At 44.9% G+C, this 20,894-nt stretch overlaps 7 protein-coding genes across 9 annotated transcripts in view; 4 read left to right on the top strand and 3 right to left on the bottom strand.

Annotated features, from left to right (window-relative positions):
• Nucleotides 1-552: 552 nt before the first annotated feature.
• On the top strand, nt 553-2,840 carry LOC135587970 (peptide-N4-(N-acetyl-beta-glucosaminyl)asparagine amidase A-like). The gene has a single exon (XM_065079864.1). The coding sequence runs from the start codon at nt 736-738 to the stop codon at nt 2,638-2,640; it is 1,905 nt and encodes a 634-aa protein (XP_064935936.1). The 5' UTR covers nt 553-735; the 3' UTR covers nt 2,641-2,840.
• Nucleotides 2,841-4,449: 1,609 nt separating this feature from the next.
• Nucleotides 4,450-8,306, bottom strand: LOC135587969 (mitochondrial import inner membrane translocase subunit TIM22-4-like). 2 transcript variants are annotated; one of them, XR_010476023.1, is made up of 5 exons: nt 7,931-8,306; nt 7,131-7,321; nt 6,978-7,050; nt 5,557-5,715; nt 4,450-4,908 (listed from the first exon to the last, which is right to left on the bottom strand). XR_010476023.1 is itself a non-coding variant. In XM_065079863.1 (4 exons), exons 1-4 carry the CDS (start codon nt 8,079-8,081, stop codon nt 4,823-4,825), a joined length of 501 nt encoding a protein of 166 aa, XP_064935935.1. In that variant the 5' UTR covers nt 8,082-8,301; the 3' UTR covers nt 4,450-4,822. The 2 variants fall into 2 exon arrangements, 1 of the variants encoding a protein (XP_064935935.1); XM_065079863.1 differs by lacking the exon at nt 5,557-5,715 and having other exon boundaries at nt 7,931-8,301.
• Nucleotides 8,307-8,953: 647 nt separating this feature from the next.
• On the bottom strand, nt 8,954-9,818 carry LOC135587968 (abscisic acid receptor PYL4-like). Its single transcript, XM_065079862.1, has one exon. The coding sequence runs from the start codon at nt 9,722-9,724 to the stop codon at nt 9,077-9,079; it is 648 nt and encodes a 215-aa protein (XP_064935934.1). The 5' UTR covers nt 9,725-9,818; the 3' UTR covers nt 8,954-9,076.
• A 1,926-nt stretch (nt 9,819-11,744) lies between these two features.
• On the top strand, nt 11,745-12,447 carry LOC135589141 (non-classical arabinogalactan protein 30-like). The gene has a single exon (XM_065081442.1). It carries the CDS (start codon nt 11,749-11,751, stop codon nt 12,259-12,261), a length of 513 nt encoding a protein of 170 aa, XP_064937514.1. The 5' UTR covers nt 11,745-11,748; the 3' UTR covers nt 12,262-12,447.
• Nucleotides 12,448-12,822: 375 nt separating this feature from the next.
• Nucleotides 12,823-13,530, top strand: LOC135680356 (non-classical arabinogalactan protein 30-like). Its single transcript, XM_065194235.1, has one exon. The coding sequence runs from the start codon at nt 12,823-12,825 to the stop codon at nt 13,528-13,530; it is 708 nt and encodes a 235-aa protein (XP_065050307.1).
• Nucleotides 13,531-14,136: 606 nt separating this feature from the next.
• Nucleotides 14,137-16,032, bottom strand: LOC103995502 (mitogen-activated protein kinase kinase kinase 18). The gene has a single exon (XM_065079861.1). The coding sequence runs from the start codon at nt 15,794-15,796 to the stop codon at nt 14,252-14,254; it is 1,545 nt and encodes a 514-aa protein (XP_064935933.1). The 5' UTR covers nt 15,797-16,032; the 3' UTR covers nt 14,137-14,251.
• A 2,577-nt stretch (nt 16,033-18,609) lies between these two features.
• Nucleotides 18,610-20,894, top strand: part of LOC103995420 (anaphase-promoting complex subunit 1) — a 44,929-nt gene continuing 42,644 nt past the window's right edge. For both annotated transcript variants that reach the window (XM_065079860.1, XM_065079859.1), the window contains exons 1-4: nt 18,610-18,932; nt 19,639-19,702; nt 19,788-19,872; nt 20,143-20,414. In XM_065079860.1, the coding sequence (XP_064935932.1) occupies nt 18,670-18,932; nt 19,639-19,702; nt 19,788-19,872; nt 20,143-20,414 (684 nt within the window). In that variant the 5' untranslated portion in view covers nt 18,610-18,669. The remainder of the gene's footprint in view (nt 18,933-19,638; nt 19,703-19,787; nt 19,873-20,142; nt 20,415-20,894) is intronic.

Genomic DNA, 20,894 nt, shown 5'->3' with positions numbered 1-20,894 from the left:
TACTGATATCATGAGTTAACTTGATGATCACATCATAGGCTCACTCTCAATATCGAGGAGGTCAAGCTTATCAGCATCATCCACAATCTATCCCATCCAAGAGAGTGATACAACAGTCAAGAGGGAAAGAAAGAAAGAAAGATTCCAAAGCATTATGGAACAGGAGATGGGAAGAGAGAAGAAGCATGAAAGGTTTCTATGGCATGAATCACAATTTTGATTATTATTGTAAGAAAGCACTTGCAAGGAAACAAAAACAAAAAAGAGATCAATTATTGTTGTAAGGAAGCAATTGGAAAGCAACAACCTTATCGTCTCCCATTATGGTTCGATGTAACTTCTCATTACCCCCATCCGTGTCCTCACAATCCCGTGAACTTATCTCCAAGGAATCATCGAGATATTTAGTCTCTAATTATTACTCGTCAGAAATTTTACTTACATATCTCTATATTTAAGTTGTAAACATAGACATAGCCCTATTCAAAACCCAATCTAATTAAGCTTCTCAATTCTTCCTAACTTCCTCTCTTATTGAACTAACATAGAGTACTAATTAGGAGGGACGGAGGGAGGAAGGAAGGGAGGAAGGAAATTGTTGCATACCTTAGTACAATTTTAGTCCTTTCGTCTTCCTCTCAAAGCCCCAATTGCAACCATCTCACTATAAATATGCCCCCCACCCAAAACATACACTTCATTCCATCTCCAATTCGATTCAATTGAGCTCATCACATGTTGTGTCGAAGCAAACCCACCGCGCTCCTTCTGCCACTCGTATTCATATCCGCCTTCTGCACCCACTTCTCTACCCGCGTCTCCGCCACCCCATGTCCCACCGAGCGCTACCGTTTCGCCCCGCGGGCCCCGCGCGCTGCAGAGCCACAAGAGTTCTTGGACCCCACAAGACCCGACTTCCTCCTCCCGCAGTGGCCTCCCTCGTGCTCCCTCCCCCTCCTCCGCCACGACTTCGGCGATACCTACGGCCGCCCGCCCGCGACCGCCGCGTACGCGCCGCCGCCGGGGTGCCCCGCCCCATGGGCCCGCGTCGTGCTCGACCTCTCCGTCGCGTGCGCCGGCGAGCAGTACGACCGGATTGCCGCCGTGTGGCTCGACGGCGCCGAGCTGCTCCGGACCAGCACCGCCGAGCCGTCCGAGTCCGGCGTGTTCTGGCGGGTCCGCAAGGACATCACCCGCTACGCCGCCCTGCTTCGCCGCGAGGAGGGCGGCGTGGCCTCGATGATGCTGGAGAACATCGTCAACGACGTCTTCACCGGAGTGTATCACGTGAATGTCTCCTTGGATTTCTACATGAAGGAGGAGCAGCCAACGCCAGGATTGGAGTCGCAGTATCATCCCCAATTGATGCTTCGCACATCGAAAGGGGCATCCCTAATACCCAATAAGAGAATATTGGGAGAATCGAAGCCTCAGCTCGAGCAAAAATTAGGTCTTTCTTCATCAGAAGCCGACGTCTCGACTGGGGCCAAAGCAAAGGTGCCATCTTTATACAGGGAGCCAGCTGATATGATCATACCCATCTCGAGCAACGACAGCCAAACTGGATTCTGGTTCCGAATACAGAACGAGTCCGATGTGCACTTCAAGAGAATTCAGATTCCGAAGAACGCTTATCGAGCAGTCCTTGAGATCTACGTTTCTTATCATTCCAATGACGAGTTCTGGTACTCCAATCCGCCCAATTCCTACATTCAGCAGAACAATCTCACCACCGAAAGGGGCAATGGTTCATTCCGCGAAGTCTATGCTAAGATTGATGGACGTTTCGTGGGCTCGATTGTGCCTTTTCCTGTTATATTCACCGGAGGGATCAATCCTTTGTTCTGGGAGCCAGTGGTCGCTCTCGGGGCATTCGATCTGCCATCATACAATTTGGACTTGACTCCATTCCTTGGCCTTCTCTTGGATGGGAGACCTCATGATCTTGGCATTGGTGTCACTGATGGCATAGCATTTTGGCTCGTTGATGCAAACTTACACCTCTGGTTGGATTCACAGTCATCTTATGTCACCGCGAGGCTCCTCCACTACCAGGCTCCCAAGATTTCGATCTCTCGTCGTTCGATTTCTCACCGTCTTAATGGAACTTTCACGATCGGAGCTGGGAGGAAATCTTACTTCTCAGGGTGGGTGAATTCATCTATAGGAAATCTCACCACCGACGTTAATTTCAAGCTCAAGTTCAAGAGTTTAGTGGGATTCACAGATAATGGAAACCGTAAAGAAGTTCAGATGAAGGCAAAGTTGAAGACAGGAGTTCAAATTAAAGAGGGCCCAAAGGCCATACTTGCTCAGGGAAGTTACAAGTTTAAATATCCTCTTCTGATCGTGTCTTCGACTCTGCCTGCGGAAAATAATACCTACAGAATGACGACTAACCTCTCTCACATTTTGTCTGAACAAACCTTGGTCATGTTAGATAGAGGGAGGACGTACAACTCCATAACCGATCAACAAAAAGCTGATGGTTGGATGCTTGTGCAGGATCACTCTGTTCTTGCTGGTTCAGCAGCAACCCTACAAACTTACCAGTATCGTGACCATACTGGATTCTCCTACTCGAGAAGGGTTACTGCTGAGGATGGTTTGCTTTTAAGCGATAACACAACTGTCTTCTGAATTATCCTTTCAGTAGTGTCTTCCTACTCTTTTGTTAGCTTGGTTGTGCTCGCTCAGTGTTCCTATTTGGTTTATACAAAGCATCGCCTAGAGATAAAATAATCGATGCAATAATTGGTACACGTTTTCCTCAAGATACTGTTCTTACTGTAACATATTATTCTGCTTCATTAGTAGTATGTGATAATGTTCTGTGTCAAGTCATCTTCAACTCTTTGATCAAGTCTGAGCATTTGGCCAGTGATCATTGACAGTAATGTTATTTCTAGTTACTAACTATTTGGTCATGAGCTAAAAATTTTGAAGAGACTTGAGCACTGACTTCTTATTTATCTGACTGAGTAAATTGTTCAGATCAAGTTTTTGAAAGGACAAAGAAGGTCTGTAGATACTTGACAAGTATGGTTTTGCAGAAACTTACTGTTGTTGCTTAAGACTACTTGTCCGATCAGTGTCATGAAGAGTTTATTGACGAGAAAAATAGCAATCTAGTTCAAGATTGCATTTGCATTAGAAATGAGGTATAGATATCAACTTCTGAAACTGCCAAGCAGATTTTTCATGTCTAGGGAAAGTGGATACTTGAGAAATGCTGACAGCTTAAGACCAGTATCGACCGGATCACATACTCCGAAGAAAAGGTTATTGCTTCTCTTTGTGATATGTATTCCTTTTTATTACGGGTGAAAGTTTCAGCTAACCAACTGTAATTGCTTCTCTTCAGTTGGGCTTATGAGAGGTGATGCCCGTATGCTTAGGGCCTTTGATCTCTCCATTGTTATAACACCATGTACAACTTCTTAAAGGAAACCAATGATGAACTTTCTATGTACGGAGCACTATTTTTCATCGTTAATCTCATTATTGTCTCCATTCGCGTATGGATGTTAGCAAATGTATTGCTTGAGATGATATATGAGCACTATTTATCATCGTTAATCTCATTATTGTCTCCATTCGCGTATCAGAATCTGGATGTTAGCAAATGTATTGAGATGATATATTTTCTTCTGAGAGTATTCATGATCAAGGATTGCAGCAAAGACAAGCCGTGCCTACAATTCTAGTTCACTTCCAAGGAGGTCTCTGACCCGCATCACCGTATTGTTTTGCATGATCAACTAGAACGATATGTTTCCTGATGATGTGTGAACAATTTAGTTATGTTTTTTACAGGTTCAAGGAGATGAGGTAAAACATGAAGATATGAAGTGACTGTGATTGTTAAAATGCTTCCAGTTCTATCTGTTTCTTTTGGATACAAAAGTTGCAGATATCCAGAGTCTTAAAGTTGAACAAATCGATTGATATATCTTGATTATTGTATGGATCTCTTTATGCAGCACATCTGATTGCTTCACCTCATGTATGTTTCAACTGGATTCTCTCAAATCTTGGACACATTCTGTAACTTCATCTTGGTAGTTGCTTCCCTATGTAATTAGCAACCTCAAAATTCTAAGGTATACATTGTCACTCTTGTTTGTCATTATTAAGCCAATTCCTCTATCACCAGCTTCCTGTCAGACGATAGCTATACAGCAGAAAGTTGAATCACAATTAGGTTAATGTAGTAATTGATGGTCCTCCTTCACTTAAAACATCAAACTGGATCAGGTTAAGAAAGAAGAGTGTAATGGGTAACTCTCCCTGGCAAACCCTCGTGAGATAAAAGTTGTTTTAACTCAGCTCTTCAACAGCAGAATTCAAACAGGAACAGCTATTCTGTTGCAATGCCAAGGCTGATATCTTTTGATATTATGTTAGCCGTAGCAAAGGTGAGCTAAAACAATGATAAAAGAGGGGGTGTAACCAAGAAAGTCCAAAAGCTTGGGATTCTTTCTCCAATGGTCCCACGAATATAATTAGCATACTGTCCCAGAAGCAGTCTACCATGAACACCTGGGTACTAGCAATCCGAACTGATACTACAGAGACATTACACACTGAGGCAGAACACCAATTATTCCAGTGTATAAAAGGCCAATAAGAAGCCACAAACTCAATTTGTCAAGATGTAAAAGAATAGATATTGATACATCTCAATATGGTGGGATGAAATCAAAGGATGATGAAAACATCAGAAGATATGATTTGTTAAAATTTTCTGGAAGTTGGAGGTGTAGATACTCCACCACTAATTTGGGCAATAGAACCTATGTAATAAACCAAATGTTGAAGATTAAGAATGCCGATCAAAGAACTTTTCGATTGCAACTGAGAACGCTGCAAAACCTGCACAACCAACACAAGCAGCCTTCGGACCACCTGAAAAGTGGAGATCACATTAGAAAATAATTATTTGCTTATAGACGGCCAGTGAAACTATACATGTAGTGTCAATTACATATTACAAAAATACAGCTGCATACGAAGATACCATTCCTGGAATGAAATTTAAGAGCATTATACCAAAAATGTACCCCAATTTTATACTGAGATTCAAGTATGGAACCTAAGCTGCTCTTTTAAATCAGATCATGCATCACTTTGATGTAGTACTGAAGCTACACCTACAAAACACTACAAAGTCGACATTATGGCTTTAAACTGAAAAAAAAAAAGAGACCTCTGATATTAAGAAATCTGCAAAGCTAAAGTGAGCATGCAAACTAGTAACAAACAAACAATAGTAGTTCTACAGCAACTAATTTTTCACATTATTGCTTTCTGTAAGACCTACAGATTGCTTGATGAAATTTTCCTAATAACTCAGGTTGCAGTCTTGTAATTACGCTTTGAATGACACACATGTACATTGCACTTCACCAAATACATGACCAAGGGAAAGCTCTAAATTCTTCTTTGCTTCTGTGTGACACTCTTTTCCAGATTCATATGAAAACTAAGAAAAGGATACGTAGCATATGGGATTGGTAACTTGATAACAACTCTACAAAAAGGTAAGGGGCATACCCAATGCATGAGGCTCCCGCCAATGCAGGGTCTGGAGAGGATCAATGTACGCAGCCTTGCCTTTAAATATTTAAAGAGACTGTTTCCATGACTCAAACCCTGGTCTCCCAGGTCGCAAATGAGCAACCTTACTGTTGTACCAAGGCTCGCCCGCCAACTCTACAAAAAGGTGTTGAACTAAAAGAATTAAGTATACATTTGGCAACTCAATTTAAAGTTTGTTACCAAGTCAAATGTAACACTCATTATCCTTTTTATTAATTTAATTTCTCTGAATCACATTGCTTTGGTTTTTTCCTTTATGCCAATCATAATAGCATAAGAATGCCTCAGGTTCCATCAAGACAAGTAATCGACCATTCATAACAGAGAAACAAAGTTGTAGATCCCCGAAAGCAATCCATATCAACCAAGATTTCAACTACCAAGCCCTTAAGAATGATATTCAAACATCCTAAGATGACCAAATTTAATTTGATCATCTTCAATTTTGCTAGCATGGGCTCCTTTTCCATGCTGTGAAACAGAACTTTGCTTTCAGAGGTTTTACAGGCACCCATGTATTCTAGCCTCCCGAGTTCCACAAACTTTGCTCAATAAAATTTTCAGTCTGAAGCTTCTTTATAGAACTAGTGGGAATATCAGCTGGAAACAACTTATAAGCTGTCAGATGAAAGCTATCACGGCTTTGCACATGATCACTTCAATCAGAAAAGGACTACAAAATTTGGAAGATATCATTCTAAGAAGGGGATATTTCTGGCATCAGATAATAAATTTTGGGAAACTATAATTTTTGACCAAGTTCGACTATGATCTGGCTCTTGCTTAACAGTGGTAAACTCTCTGGTTGAATAACCATCATAGTATCTAAATTTGTATCGCACACAAATTTAACCATTGTAAGCACTGAAGCATAATACAGAAGTTGTCTCAATTTCAATTATGAGAGACTTGCCAACAGGTGGCTGATCACTATCAGTGTTAGGTGGTCAAGATTCAAATGATACGAGGATGCAAATTCAGAAGTTCATATATGGTACATTGCCTTTAAAAATGATTTGGCACGACATAGTAGGCGAAAAAGAGTTACCAATGCTGTACCATATAATTCACTCCAAAAGAAACATTTCAAGTTTTGTAGGGTCAAAGTAGATTAATGAATATGGATTAATGCAACTATAGATTCAGGAGTTACTGAACAATGAAGGATGGTTAAAAGAACATTATGACACAAACTTCAAGCAGCACTAGTATTTTTGTTGAATAGTATGGAAAACCATGTAAATAAAGAAAATATATCACAAGAAGAAACCATCTCTTCTATAAATTTCATCATTTTCCTCGAGTATGTAAACCTTCAAACATCATTCCCTACTTTAATATTTTGGGTTCCACCTACTTGCAATGGAGAAAATTACCTCTTGCAGATATAGCCCCTCCGGTAACACAACCAGCAACAACTGTATTTGTAGTGTCATGTTTCGCTCGAGCCTAGAAAAATATCAGAATATTGAATCAAATCAGTCTAACAAAAGAAGGCCAAAAATATATACCCATTTTTATTCATTTACCTTCTCTATAACACATTCAGCAGCTGAGAAAACGAAGCCCATGACGGCAAATGCCTTCGCAGAGCTATAGCTCCTCCGGCCCATTTGTTTTGCAGTATATATGAATTGCTGCTTTGTAGTCATCTCATCCTGCATTATAGGATTATCCAGAGCTCCAAGGAACAAGCCCATGAATAGACCAAGTCCACCACCTAAAAATGCCAAATTTAAAAAAAAAATGCCTATTCATTGATCTTGCAAAATATCAATAAAAGAACAGCAAAGAGGGAAAGCAATTAGCCTACAGGAAGATAAATACGAACAAAATAGCCTGTAATGACTATAAATGAAGCTCCTTGATCCAATGAGGTCTTTGAACTACTCAAAATATTAGGTCTCGAATGTGTCATACACAAGCTTGCGTCACTGGATCATGCATACGCCTCCTTATTTCCAATCCATTTTAAATCATATCCAGTCAAGAAAAAACCGTTAAAGTTCGTATCTTGAACGAACATAGAGTCCATAAGAAACTAGGTATATTCCATGGACACCAACGAGCACCCCAAAGTCTCGTAGCGCCCGTCCACTGGGAACCCAAACAAGATTTCCAGTTTCTCATGAAGCATTAGCATTGAACTAATGCCAAACACATTGAGAGCAAAAATATTCAGATGGCACTCAAGAGGAAACCACAAAAAGGAGCACCAAATCCGAAACCCCAACCACAAATTCAGAAAATAACCGATAAAGATCTCGCCTTTCAGCAGACCAAAGCAGTCGTTAGCGTGGAACCAACAAGAACAGGGAAAGAGTTTTACCCATGACGCCGCTGACGACGCTACGGACGGCGCAGTTGTTCCAGATGTCCTGCCCTCGTATCTCCTCCGGCGTCGGAAGCCGCAGAGGCTCTATCTGCGGCTTCTCCTCCGCCTTGGGGGCTTCCCGGGCCTCTCCATCAGCGTCGGCCATGCACCGAGCTCGCCCCTGGATTGCCGAGTGGAATCTAAAACGAGAGGAACCGAGAGAGCACGGTCCCTCCGAGATCGTCAAAGCCAAGCGAGGCGGGCGCTCCACGAGCGGAAAGGGCTGGCGACCATGTTTAAGATGACGGCCGACTCGTGCCGCAGCCCCCCAGGAAACGCTTTCCCACCTGCTTACATCTCCTCATCTCTTACCCGCCCTTGTTATCGAGACATTCTCATGGGACCCAAGTGATCGGATAATATGCTTGTAGGTACTTCAGCAGGTAGGAATAAAATTCCTCTAACTTTCTGGTTAGGGTTCTGTTCGGCTCGAAGCGAGGTTTCTCCGGTTGGGTTGACATGATAAGTTACGACATCAGAGACGAATAGTGGTTTGATGTGATCGACTCGAATCGTTTAATTTGACATTTTTGAATTAAGTTTTTATTACATAAATAAATCCAACAATACATTAATCAATCGAATGTATAAATGATTAATTTAATATTAATATGACATTGAATAATTAAACGTGAGAAGAGCATGATTACGACATCACAATCCTCAAAGCCAAAGCCAAAGCCAAGCATCAATCTATTGATTTCAACAAGGATTGTTCTAAATGAAGCAACAATTAGAACCTTGTGATGTAATCCATCCACCAAATCAGCACTGATCAAACAACAGTGTTTAGCCTTACCATCCACCGGACATGGGACTATGTTCATTAGGATAATTAGTATCGCCCCTTCCTTTCTTGACCAAATGTAATTGCAGTTGACTTGGAAGAACAATGCCTTGGCCTTTGATCCTTTTTCTCTTTTTTGTTGAGATTAATGCTATATTTATATTAAATTCCATCCGATGAATTAATTTTGTGCAAGTAAGTGGAGTCGGCTTCAAATGAAATTGACTATGAAGTTGAGAGATGGAGTAAGAATAATATTATTTCACGGCTTTACCAAAAGGATGATGAACTATAATAACGATGGCAGGAGCAAATTACGGGTTTGCCATGCGGGCGGCAACGGCCGTGGCCTCGCCTCGCCGGTGGAGGGCCTCGGCGGTGCGCGCCAGGGACTGGAGGTTGCACCTGACGATGGTGTCGACGAACAGCCTCGTGTCGTCCGTGGTGTTCCCCGGCGGCACGTCCACCACGTACGACTCCACCACGACGGTCCCCTCGGCGGCACCGGCCGTGTCGGGGTGGAGCGTGGTGACAGACCGGTAGTTGGCGAGGCGGTGCTCGCCGCCGACCACCCGGAAGCTGAGCACGTGGTGCTCGTCGTCCAGGATCTCGAGCCGCTCGGTGCTGGTCGCGGCGGGCAGCCCCGAGACGACGCGCACCTCCCGGAGGGTGCCCACCCCGCCGTCCCCGCACACGAGGCGGCAGCTCCTGACGAAGTGCTTGTAGGCCTGCGGCTTGTCGAAGCGCCGCACCACCGCCCACACCGCCGCCACCGGCGCCGCTACCCTCTTCACCACCGCCGAGCAGCACTGCCTCGCCCCCACCGCGTGCTCGTGGTGCTTCGCCGCCGCCTCCGGCAGCTCATGTGCCGTGCACCGCTCCCGCGCGCCCATGACGCCGCCACCACCGCCAGTGACCCTCTGAACTTGGACCGAAGGCTCGGGAGGAGAATTATAAGGCATTGTTTCTCTAATATTTCCAAAATTCAAGGATTAAAATGAAAAAAAAATAGAATGAACTAAAACTAGCAGGGAGAAGAAGATTTCTTGAAGATGTTTGCTTATTATGGGGATGGGGAAGGAGATGAGTATAAGAGGAGATTGTATAAATAGTGTTGGCAAAGAGTGGACTCGATATGATGTTTTTATTAATTATTTTTTTAAAAAAAATAATAATAAATGTAATATATGATTGATTGAAGCCAATGTTTTGGTCACAATGCAACAATCATAATTTTATTGTGGAGATGTGGGTTTGAATGGAGAAGCTTTTGACATGTAATTTTATTTCATGTCTTCTTTGATCTCAACAACTTTGATCGATGATCTTTGCAATGGTGTTGAACAAGTCAGACTAGATTTAGGGTCAAACTTGTTTTTGGAGATGGTTGACCAGCTCATTTGATCACTTAGTAGAGAAATCTTTTTGTTATTGACTGAACTTTGATAGCACCCAAGTCCCAAAACACACGAACATGTTTTTTCTTTGGACTTCTCTCTCTCTCTCTCTCTCTCTCTCTCTCTCTCTCTACCAAATTTGGATTCCATGGTTGATTAATCCAATCCAATTATACTGATGTGATTAGAAATTACAAGTCAAATATTTCCATAGGATCCTTTTGTATTATTTCTTTCTTATTCTTCTCTCTACCTCGCCAGCAATGAAACCATCTCTTGTGACTGTTTGATCATACGATGTCACTGTTCAGTCCTTTTGAATCGTGGGTGTGCATAATTTACAACTTTGCGGAGTGAAGGTGGTCCAATCGAGTACGTACGGATCACATGCTTCATGTAATTTCTCGTACATGCTTCATTCACTCGAGGACCAGTTTTTGGCATTGAATTTTGTGTTGCTTCTTTTCACCTTTTATTCTAATAGATGCTATTATTAATTCTAAAGATAACTCACGAAGAAGACACATAGGATCTCTCACAAGAAGAGAAGCCAAAGTGTCCATGGAGGTCTTTTTATTCTTCTGTACACCACCAATGATGGACTGCTATTATTATTTTGGTACGTCATAAATCACTATCAATAATCGAGATCTTTATAAATAATTAACTAGCACTGTTAAAGATTTTGATAAAGATAATAACTTCAAATAAAAATACGATATAAAACTTTGAGATTCACAGAAATTGGATGATTCACAAAAATTGTGCACGTTCCGTACGAGACCAAATTTTTGTGACTCTGTCTAAATGAGTGAAATAGGGGGCTTTATATTCCAAAATATTTCGAAAACAACATTATTTGTTCTGCACCCTTTCGACAATTAAATTTATCATAGCAACTGTTTTGGATGACTGAAATCACTATTTCGGTCCTTTTGGTCGAGCAAGTGGGATGGGCGGGCCGTACGCACGAATCACGGCGCGGTGTCACAGCCTTTTGACCGACATGGCACGGTTGCTTATGTCGTGTGTGGAGGTGTACCTGCGTAGGCCCTCGCGTGTACGTCACCGGCCCACCCCCTCCTCTCTCTCTCCGTGTTTACTTCGTGATGCGTGTTCTCAGGAAATAATTATTATGATGTGTGTTTGAGGGGTGACGTGATGTAATACGTGGAAGCCACACACGTGACGAGTCAAAATTCCTTTAAATGGATGCAAAATGGGTCAAACTCCAAGAACGATAGGGGGCACACCTGATGTTTACGTGGGACCCACGCATCCTTCTCGGTGGTTCTCGAGGGCGATCCATCTGATCCAGCGAGAACTAGAGAGGTTGCCGAGTCACCCCGAAACAATTTATGTGTGTCGTGGCATCCAACCGCATCAACTTTGCAATGAGACCACGTTACCCTCGAAAATTTTATGGGTGATTCGACCAATCTGATAACGTGTGTATTACAGACATGCGTTCACGTAGCCAAAGTCCACTCTTACAACTCCCCACGTCCTTCACCACCAACTCATATGAAACTCCCATCCATATATAGGCTTACCTCCTCGTCTCTCCCCAACCCCAAGTGTTTGCTAAGATGTCGACCAAGGTCTTCTCCCTCCTCCTCCTCTTCCTGGCACTGGCCGTGGGGAACACCTCGCTGTTCCCCCGCGCAGCGGCGGACGGCACGAACAAGGCGGTGGAAGGCATGGTCTACTGCCAGAAATGCAAGTACGTCGGTAGCTGGAACCTGGACGGCGCCAGGCCCCTACCGTCGGCCAAGGTGAGCATCATCTGCAAGGACCACAAGCACAGAGTCATCTTCTACGACAGTGCGGAGACGGACAGGAATGGATACTTCTACAAGCTGCTCGACGGAGCCCACCTGAGGAGTGCCACCTTTGATCCGGTCACGGCATGCACCGCCCGCCTCCTCGCCTCCCCGGATGCCAACTGCAACCGCCTCACCAACGTCAACTACGGGATCCAGGGAGCGAAGCTTCGGGACGAGAGCAAGACGAATTCCGGTGAGCACTGTGAGACCGAACTGTATGCCGCCGGGCCGCTGGCCTTCAAGCCCGTCCACTGCCACCCCAGGACCCACTACTGATGATACGCTTGTGTTGTGATATCTGCGTTTGTCTTCCTGTTGTTTTGTAAGCTTACGTTTGTGATGGTTTCTGAGTTGTCCGAGGTTTCGAAAGATTGCCATGGATGGAGACTAGAGAGTTGTTGCACATCCATTGAATATTTGTATACATAATTGCTATTCGCAAGTGAATGATTCATCACAAAATGATTCGCGAGTTGCTACAATTTTAACTTCTAAAATTATTTTTTGCATGGAGAACATATAAAGGATCTTGGAGTCGTAACAATAATCGCGACCCACGGGCATCGGCCTCCGGGCCGTCTCGACGCGGTCCAACGAACGGGACGACGAGCCACGTGGAGGTGAACCGCTTCCTTTCGGCTTTCCTGGGAGCTGGCGTACCTCATATGGGCGACTTGTCTCCGCCAACCACAATAACAATTAACACGCGCGCACTTGTTTTGTGTGAACTCTAATCTCTGGTTTCTTGTCATCAAAATATCAACAGCGAGGAATTTAGCAGTTTCTTCCTCTTCATCCCATGACAACTTCCCACGTCCAGATTAGACAGAGCAGGAGATGATCAATCCTGTTGGAGATAATGCCGTCGAGTACGGAGGAAAAAAGAGGGTGTTGCGTAAGAATCACTCCATCGAAATTCCAAAGCAAACCCCTATATCAGCGGCAGACGAAGAGCTTGGCCAGGTGCAACCCCCCTTCTTCTCTTCTCGTCCGTTTCCTCTCGCAACACGCCACGACATGCCGACCAAGGTCACACCCTTTTTTCTCACCATGGTGTTCGTCCTGGGGAGCGCCCACGTCTTCCCGGCTGCAGCGGCGGATGTCGAGGCGCAGAAGAAGGTGGTAGTGGCGGTGGAAGGCCTGGTCAGCTGCCAGGACTGCGGCAGCGTGGGGACCTGGAATCTGGCCGGCGCCAAGCCGCTGCCGTCGGCCAGGGTGAGCATCACCTGCAGGGACCACCGGAACCGGGTGGTGCTCTACAAGTCCGCGGCGGCGGATGACAACGGGTACGTGTTCGTGGAGCTGTACACGACCACCATGAGGGGCGGCTACTTCGATCCGGTGGAAACCTGCGGCGTGCGCCTCCTCGTGTCATCCGACATCCGCTGCGACCGCCCCACCGACGTCAACAACGGGGTGAGGGGAGCGCAGCTCCGGTACGAGAACACGACCATCTCAGGCCAGTACGCCGACATCGATGTGTATGTGGCCGGGCCATTGGCTTTCATGCCGGCCCAGTGTCCCCCAAAAACCACTCGATCTTGAGCTCTCCTCTCATGATTTCTACTCTCCATTCATGTCTGTGGTTTACTGGGTGATCGTTTTGTGAATTAAATTGATATAGAGTTTCCATGATTGATTTACGGTGATAGAAAACTGAGGCTGAGAATACTGTATAGAATTGCTTTCAAGCAACCAAGGCTAATTACCCCATGATGCATACGAATTAATCTAATGAGCATGGAAAATGATCAAAGTTAGCACATAAATGTCAGGCGAATTAGATATATTTAGCTTCTACCCAGGATGACCACCTTGAGAGTGCATAATTCACAACAGAAGAGATCACCAAGCTCAATCAAATTTTCATTTACCTTGTCAGCTCAAAGAACCAAAAACAAGATCAATCATCCAAATTGGTAGCAGCTTTTTTCAGGAGAGCTATGCTACTTTGCAGAACTGGTCTAGCCACCAAACACAGTTTTGATCTGATGCATCACTCCAATAATTCTCATTGGTTTAGTCCACCTAAATGGAAACATGCAGCTTAATTAATTACTCATGCTAACTTGCATTTTTTTTCTCACAAAAAAAAAGAAAAATCCTAATTTTGTAGTGACCATGAACAGAGGGGGCCGATGTAGGCCAACTGGAGCCACATATATTTGCGGCCATGGATGAAGTGACCCACGGCAGGGGCCCTACATAATCCACAATGGCTGAGGTTGATCTAATGTCTAAGAGCACAGGGGAACCAACATCTCCTCTAGGCCAGCCATGGCCACAAACACAATGACACATCATGCTGGATAAGAATATACGCACAAGAGAAGAAAGTGCAGCACAGCATCTGGTGGGAGGTCACCATGCTCTCTGTGGTGCTTTTGTGCCGTGAAGAATGAGAGACACAAGTGATGCAAATTACTGTTGAATGGAGGAGGTCCCAAGTTAAATTTTTGTTGCTGTTGATGTAACATGGAAGTTTTATCCATTGTTGTGACAGCAAACAACAACAACCAAAGAACAACACCCTAATGAGTCCATTCACATGATGGCAGACCAAACGACCCTTGCAAAAGGAACAGGGACAAGAGGCAGTAGGAGAAGAAACAGAGCATCTCATTACACTGGGTAAGTCATCCCCTTGTTCCTCACTGACACCCCCATGCTTGTCTGCCGAACCCAAACTGGTGCAATCAGGACATTCCCAGAACGTCCCTCTCTCCTCTTCTGCTTTGTCCCCCTGCAAATTGAGCTCCTCGACCCTCCTTACTTCCTCCCAATCATCACTTTCCCAGGCCAAAACTCCCCCGCATGAAGCTAATTCTCCTACTCTTTTTCTTCCACTAGCCACCAGCTCGGTGGAATCAGAAAGGTCACTGTAACTCGCACTGCAACCTTCTCCGTCATCGGCGCCGTCGTGGAACTCCAAGTTTGCCCATTCGAGCACGCCTCGCGGGGTCTCCTCCATGGGGGTTTCCGCTTCGGCTAGGAAAGGGTGCTGCAATAATTGCTCTGCAGTCCACCGCTCGCTTGCGTCCCTTCTCAAGCACTTGTCGAGGAAATCACGGGCGACCTCCAACAGCAGGGGCGGGAATTCCGGCAGCTCGTCGCCGTAACCAATACGAAACATCGCTTCTGCAGCATCTTTAAGTCTCCAGTCTGGCCATGGCTGCGCTCCGGTCGCCATCTCGATGACCGTGCACCCGAGCGACCAGACGTCTGACTCCGGCCTCGGCCGCTCCCCCCGGGCGACCTCCGGCGCCATCCACAGCGGCGTTCCCCGCACCCAGCTACGCGCATCTCCCCCGGAAATCCTCACCGCCGCACCGAAATCCGCGAGCTTGGCGACGCCGGCGGCTCCGCCTAACAGGACATTTCGGCCCTTCACGTCGCAGTGGACGACTCCGGCCACGTCGTGGAGGTAACGAAGGGCACGGGTCACGCAACGCGTGTACGAACGCACGTCCGCGTCGTCCACGGGGCAACCCTTCCGCCTCCTCTCCGCCGCCAAGTCCGCGACGGAACCGCCGGGCAAGTACTCCATGTGCAGGTTCCGGCACGCGCCGGATCGAGCTTCGCGGCTGACGTCGTCGCCGAGGTACTGGACGACGTAGGGCGAGCGAACGGAGCTGAGGATTCGGATCTCGTTGCTAAGGGAAAGGATCGCAGCAAGGTTGGCGCCGTTGAGAGCGACGGACTTGACAGCGAAGACTTCACCCTGAGATCTGTCGAGGGCGAGGCTAACCGTGGCGAAGGAACCGCTTCCGATGGGTCTTCCCCTCACCCAATTCCTGCCGCTTGGCTCCATGGGGGAAGGTAGCTTGCGCTCCGAGCTAAGTGAGGGAAGAGGGAAACGGAGGAGAAAGAAGAGGCTCTGAGAACAGGCGATGACAGGGCCGGTATTTATCGTTAGGCGCGGGAGAGGTAAGAGAAACAAACGGATGTTGGACGAAACGGAACTCTACGATACTAATCTTTACCTCAGGCGGGCGTTTGACGTAACGGGATTCTACAAGTAGGAAGAGTTGAAGTGGGACCAAAGATGACGTGGAGGGGCATGAGACGGTGATGCGGTGGTGGAGGTGGGAGATTCGTGGCTTGTGGATGTGGTCGAGGAGCGCACGATGCCTTCGCTTGTAAGGGCGAGGAGGAGACGTGCACGATGCCTTCCTTTCCCCTCGTTTGGTTCACTCGGTAGTGTTTTGGCCTATGAATACACGTCGTCCCCAAAGTGCGTAATGGATGAACACAACACATGGAAGCTGTGCGTGATTGATGATTGGTAGGCATGACAGTGGACGCCACTGAGATCTGATCCGTATATGATTCAAGCTCTCGATATACGGATAGAGAGCATGGGCATCGCATGTAAATATTTGTAATGTATCAAGATCGATGGAACCAACCAATAATTGAGTCCAAATGATTGGTATTGCCGTATGGAATCGCTTTGAAGAATGTGCCGAGTATTAATCATAGTAAAATAAAATATATAGATGGAGAGAAAATACGACTAGTTGTTATAAATATATATGATCTAAGAAAGACGATCGCTTCGTGGGAGTCAGAGCAAGCAAGACAATTCCACCGCCGCGGTCAAACCGATGGACTGTGACTCGAGATCTCTGGAAGCAACACATGAATATAAAATGTATGAAGCATTATCAACGACGATAATAAATAATGCATAGAATAGACATCACCCCCCATGCAACACGGTCGCAGTGACACTAACAGCTTCAGTAGATGTGGCGAGATAGGGTGAGAGAGAGCGAGTCATCGCCTCGCTGTAGAATAACGGAGATGAGCTCAAGTCGGCGCTGAGTCGGCGGCGGGGATTCTGCATGCAGCCGACCTTGTTTTGCTGAACCTGACGCAGAAACCCGATTCATGGAAGAAGAGGACGAGGAGATCCTGGCTGGACGTCCCTAGTTTCGAGGGACGAAAACGTCCGCGTTGGAGTGCATGAATCTGATGCGATGAGTGCATGTGCCGTCCTTGACGTTCACCCGCTGGTGTTCATCATCATTTATTGATGTGCATCATCAGCCTTCTGTAAATGATTCAGAATCAACAGGCGAAGTTACCCAAATTATATACGCACAGCTTTATCCCGGAGAGTCAGAGAATGGGTTGTGATGATGTTAGATTCGGTGTCATCTATCATAATAAACACATCATAACTTTTCAAAACTCCAAAGTAGATTCCTCCATTTTGGTGCTACAATCGAAGAACTTAAATTTATTTTAAATATTTGATCGAAGTTTCACTTTGAAAATCAATTCATAATTTTTGGAAAAATAATTAATTAATTTTTAATTTGGGTTGTTCGAACTTAACCAAAATCACCGACATTGATTCCGGTTTCGGTTCGACATAGTTGGAACCGACACTAAATTTTCCTTGACCGATTTGGAATCAGTTCCGAACCGTCAGATCCATTCGATTTGGATCCCACCCAATTCTGTTGCGGTTGAAACTGAACCACGGTCATGTGAATTGAAGCTCTTATGCCATATGTCATGCATATGTCATGCGTGATGTCTAGCATTGCAAACTTAAACAGTCTGCCGAGGCGGTGGCGGAAATGAATTAATGAGCGTTAGAAAGCTGGTGAACACACGCGGCCAGGAATCTCTGGTTTGATGCATTTAGAGCTTGCATAAAGCAAGAGTCTTTAGAAGCTTGTATCAATGACCGCCAGTACAGCCCCACCGAACTCTGGCATCTCTTCACGCTTATATGAGCAACTCGCCTACGTCCCAAACCATCACAAACTCCTCCACTGCTTCATCCTTCTCTCCCTTCTCCATGGCGAGCTCCTCACACCGCCCTTGTCTTCCCCTCCTCCTCGTCCTCCTCCTGTCACTGTCGTCGTTCTCTCAATTGGCTCTCGCAGCGCGTGGCGCTCCGGCGAACTCAGAGGAGAAGATTCCTCGGTTCTTCGGCCGCCTGCTGCCTTGGCTTCGTAATGTAGACCACAGTGGCCCAGCTATAGCTAACAACCGGTATCTCCCCGGGAACGACGACACCTTCGTTCCGAACCCAGGCTTCGAAGCCCCCAACCCATTCCGCGGAAGGATTCCATGAGGGATCCTCTCGTGATGCTTCAGCTGTAATCCATCAGACTCGCAGCGAAGGGAAGTCTGTCTAAGGAGCGTGTCTATGCTTTCAATAAAAGTTGATGATCCCTTTAAAATGTAGGATTGTCCTTCATGGAATATGTTGTAGAGAGAATGGCCGAATCAATGGATTATTTGCAGTGTCTACGTGTTCTTAATATCAGTGCTCGATACATCTCGATGGTATGCCTTTATGGCAAATACCTGTGGACCTATAACAGACATACGTGTTTGACATTAATGCTGACCTACCAGATGTTACATATATATATATATATATATATATATCTATCTTTATGTATATATATATATTAGCAATTATTTTGGAAGATATTTTATGGGTATAAAAGACAAATTATTACACGAACATCCTATTGGGTCCGAATTATCGGATCGGGTAGGCTATTGTTCGAAGCTTATGTTTTAACCCGATCCACATACGATGGTATAGATGGGCCCAAAAGCCCAAACAAAATTCTATATGATCCAAGGGCGGGAAACCGCGCGCTTTCTCACTCTCTTCTCGGTTCTACACTCCTTCTGTCGCCGCCGCCGGCGATGTCGATCGGAGTCCGGGATTTGACGGTCCTCGGGGAGTTCAAGCCCTTCGGCCTGGTCTCTGAGGAGCTCGAGGGGAAGCCCCTCGAGACCGCCCCCGAGGAACACCAGTACTTCCTCTTCCACGCCGACGTCGCCCGCGAGAGGGACGGCCCCGCCGCCGCTACCCTATCCTCTGCCGCCGTCTCAGCCGATCTCGACTTCTCTTCCCCCTCGCCCCCCTCCGACGACGGCGATCACGAGATCTTTATACGCGGTAGCCGGTAAAGCCCTCACTCCTGTCCCCACCTCCTCTTCTTCTTGTCTTCAAGAACCCTAGGGTGTCCGTGTTCAGATGCTTCTCGTCCTCTGCTTGTTTTCAAGAACACTCTTATATGAGTTCGTGTTCAGATACATTTCCTCCTCTTCATAATTTCAAGAACCCTAGCATCAAGGGTTTAGGTGTTGAAGAGTATTTCTCCTCATTCTCATATTCAAGAACCCTACCCTAATATCTAGGGGTTTCGTCAGTTCAGAATATCTTGTTGGTTTGGCTGATTTTAACATTTGATTTCTTCTTTGAATGGAAAATGGCTTTTGTCTCTGCAATAATCAACGAGATCATCTCTAGTTTGTTTCATCAATTCGCGCTTGCTGATCTTTTTACTATAGTTGATTCACAGTTCTAATGCGGAATTCTTGGAGAAATTTTCTTGGGTGTCCAAGAAATCAAGTGCAGCGTCTGGGATGTTGTTGTCCCTTTCTCGTCTCACTTCGCCTGAGCTCCCATGCTTCTCATCAGATGTTGGCCCTTTCTTCTTTAACATGAGAAGCAATATTTGTTCCTACGCCTTCTTCCTTAAAACACTGATGATTCTTTTTACTGAGAACTGTTTTGTAGCGGTTAAGTGGCTTGTCCATTTTCTGTTTGCCTTCTTTCAAAATTCTAATACTGTTATTAACCTAACTAGTGATGTTGTTTGTTGATAGGATAACATGGAGCACAGGGTCCCGGGTTCATAAACGATACAACTCTCCGAAAACAGTCATTATGGTATTCATATTATATTAGTATAACTTATGCTGCTTGTATTCTCGGAAGTGATTGCACTGATAACGGCTTATTTATATAATTTTAGGCCTGCTGGTGTCGCATGGAAGCTATTCCAGATGCTCTTCTTTGTGTTCTGCAGATTGATACTTTATCGATTTATGGTGCATCTGGTGAGTTAGTTATTTCTTTTAAAAGCCAAATATACCTTATATGCTTGCACTCCTTGAAAATGAGTTAACTCTTGTTGTTCTCTTGTATTTTTGTAGGTTCTTTTTCTTATTGGTTTTCAGTTTGTGTAACTAAATGGTCTTAAATATTAGGGTGCCCCTTCAAATGCTTAATCCTACTAAAGAAGTTAATGTTCACAAATTTACTTGGAATATTTTTCTACTTGTGTTTTTAGCCTTCTTTTAAAATTTTCATTTAACTACATATTGCAGGTGAGGTGGTTTGTATACCTCTACCATTTGCTATTGCATCTATATTTCCCCTTCCATTTGGTCTACTTCTACAGAAGGCTGTAGATGGGAACCGGCGAATATCTATCTCTGGCTCACCGCTAAATGCAAGAGATTTGTTTCGTTCTGGTAAAGACTCTGGGTGGAATCGCCATGTATTTCATCATCTTAACTCTTTTGAGCCAGTTATCAAAGAGAACGAGGCAATAACGTCATCACATTTGATCCTAAGACATCCTTTGGAAGAGCCTCAGGTAGATTGATATCGGTTCCAATGTTGTAGGTCCATGTTTGTTTTGTGTTATTGCTATGTTATTAGATAACACTCTTTATGATTCCTTCTTCTGAAGATCTTGGGGTTCATTCCTGAAAATATACTTTGTTTTTTGGAACCCCTGTAGAATATTATAATGATTTTCAAGGGTTCTCTTAAATAACATGTCTAATATTGCTTCAGGAGAAGTAATTTTGTACAGTATTGGGTCTGTTTGGCATAACTTATGTGCTATTATTATTGTTTTGTAAATGAGATGTGCTTTAGTTTTCTTTCATCTCAATTTGTTTTTCTTTTGAAATTATTTCTGATGTGGCTGTTATGGATAAGATTTGGACTCAGGTCTTGTAGGAACCATCAGGTTATAACTGGGCTAAATTGTGTGGATAGTCATTTGAAAAAGGTATAGAAATTAGAAATTGTGGGAAGTACTTATTGGTTCATACAACAGCAACAAGAA

The sequence above is a fragment of the Musa acuminata genome, chromosome BXJ1-8 (assembly GCF_036884655.1).
Source record: "Musa acuminata AAA Group cultivar baxijiao chromosome BXJ1-8, Cavendish_Baxijiao_AAA, whole genome shotgun sequence".
NCBI lineage: Eukaryota > Viridiplantae > Streptophyta > Magnoliopsida > Zingiberales > Musaceae > Musa > Musa acuminata.
Note: the sequence above shows the minus strand (reverse complement) of the source record. Positions and strands in the feature narration are given on the sequence as shown.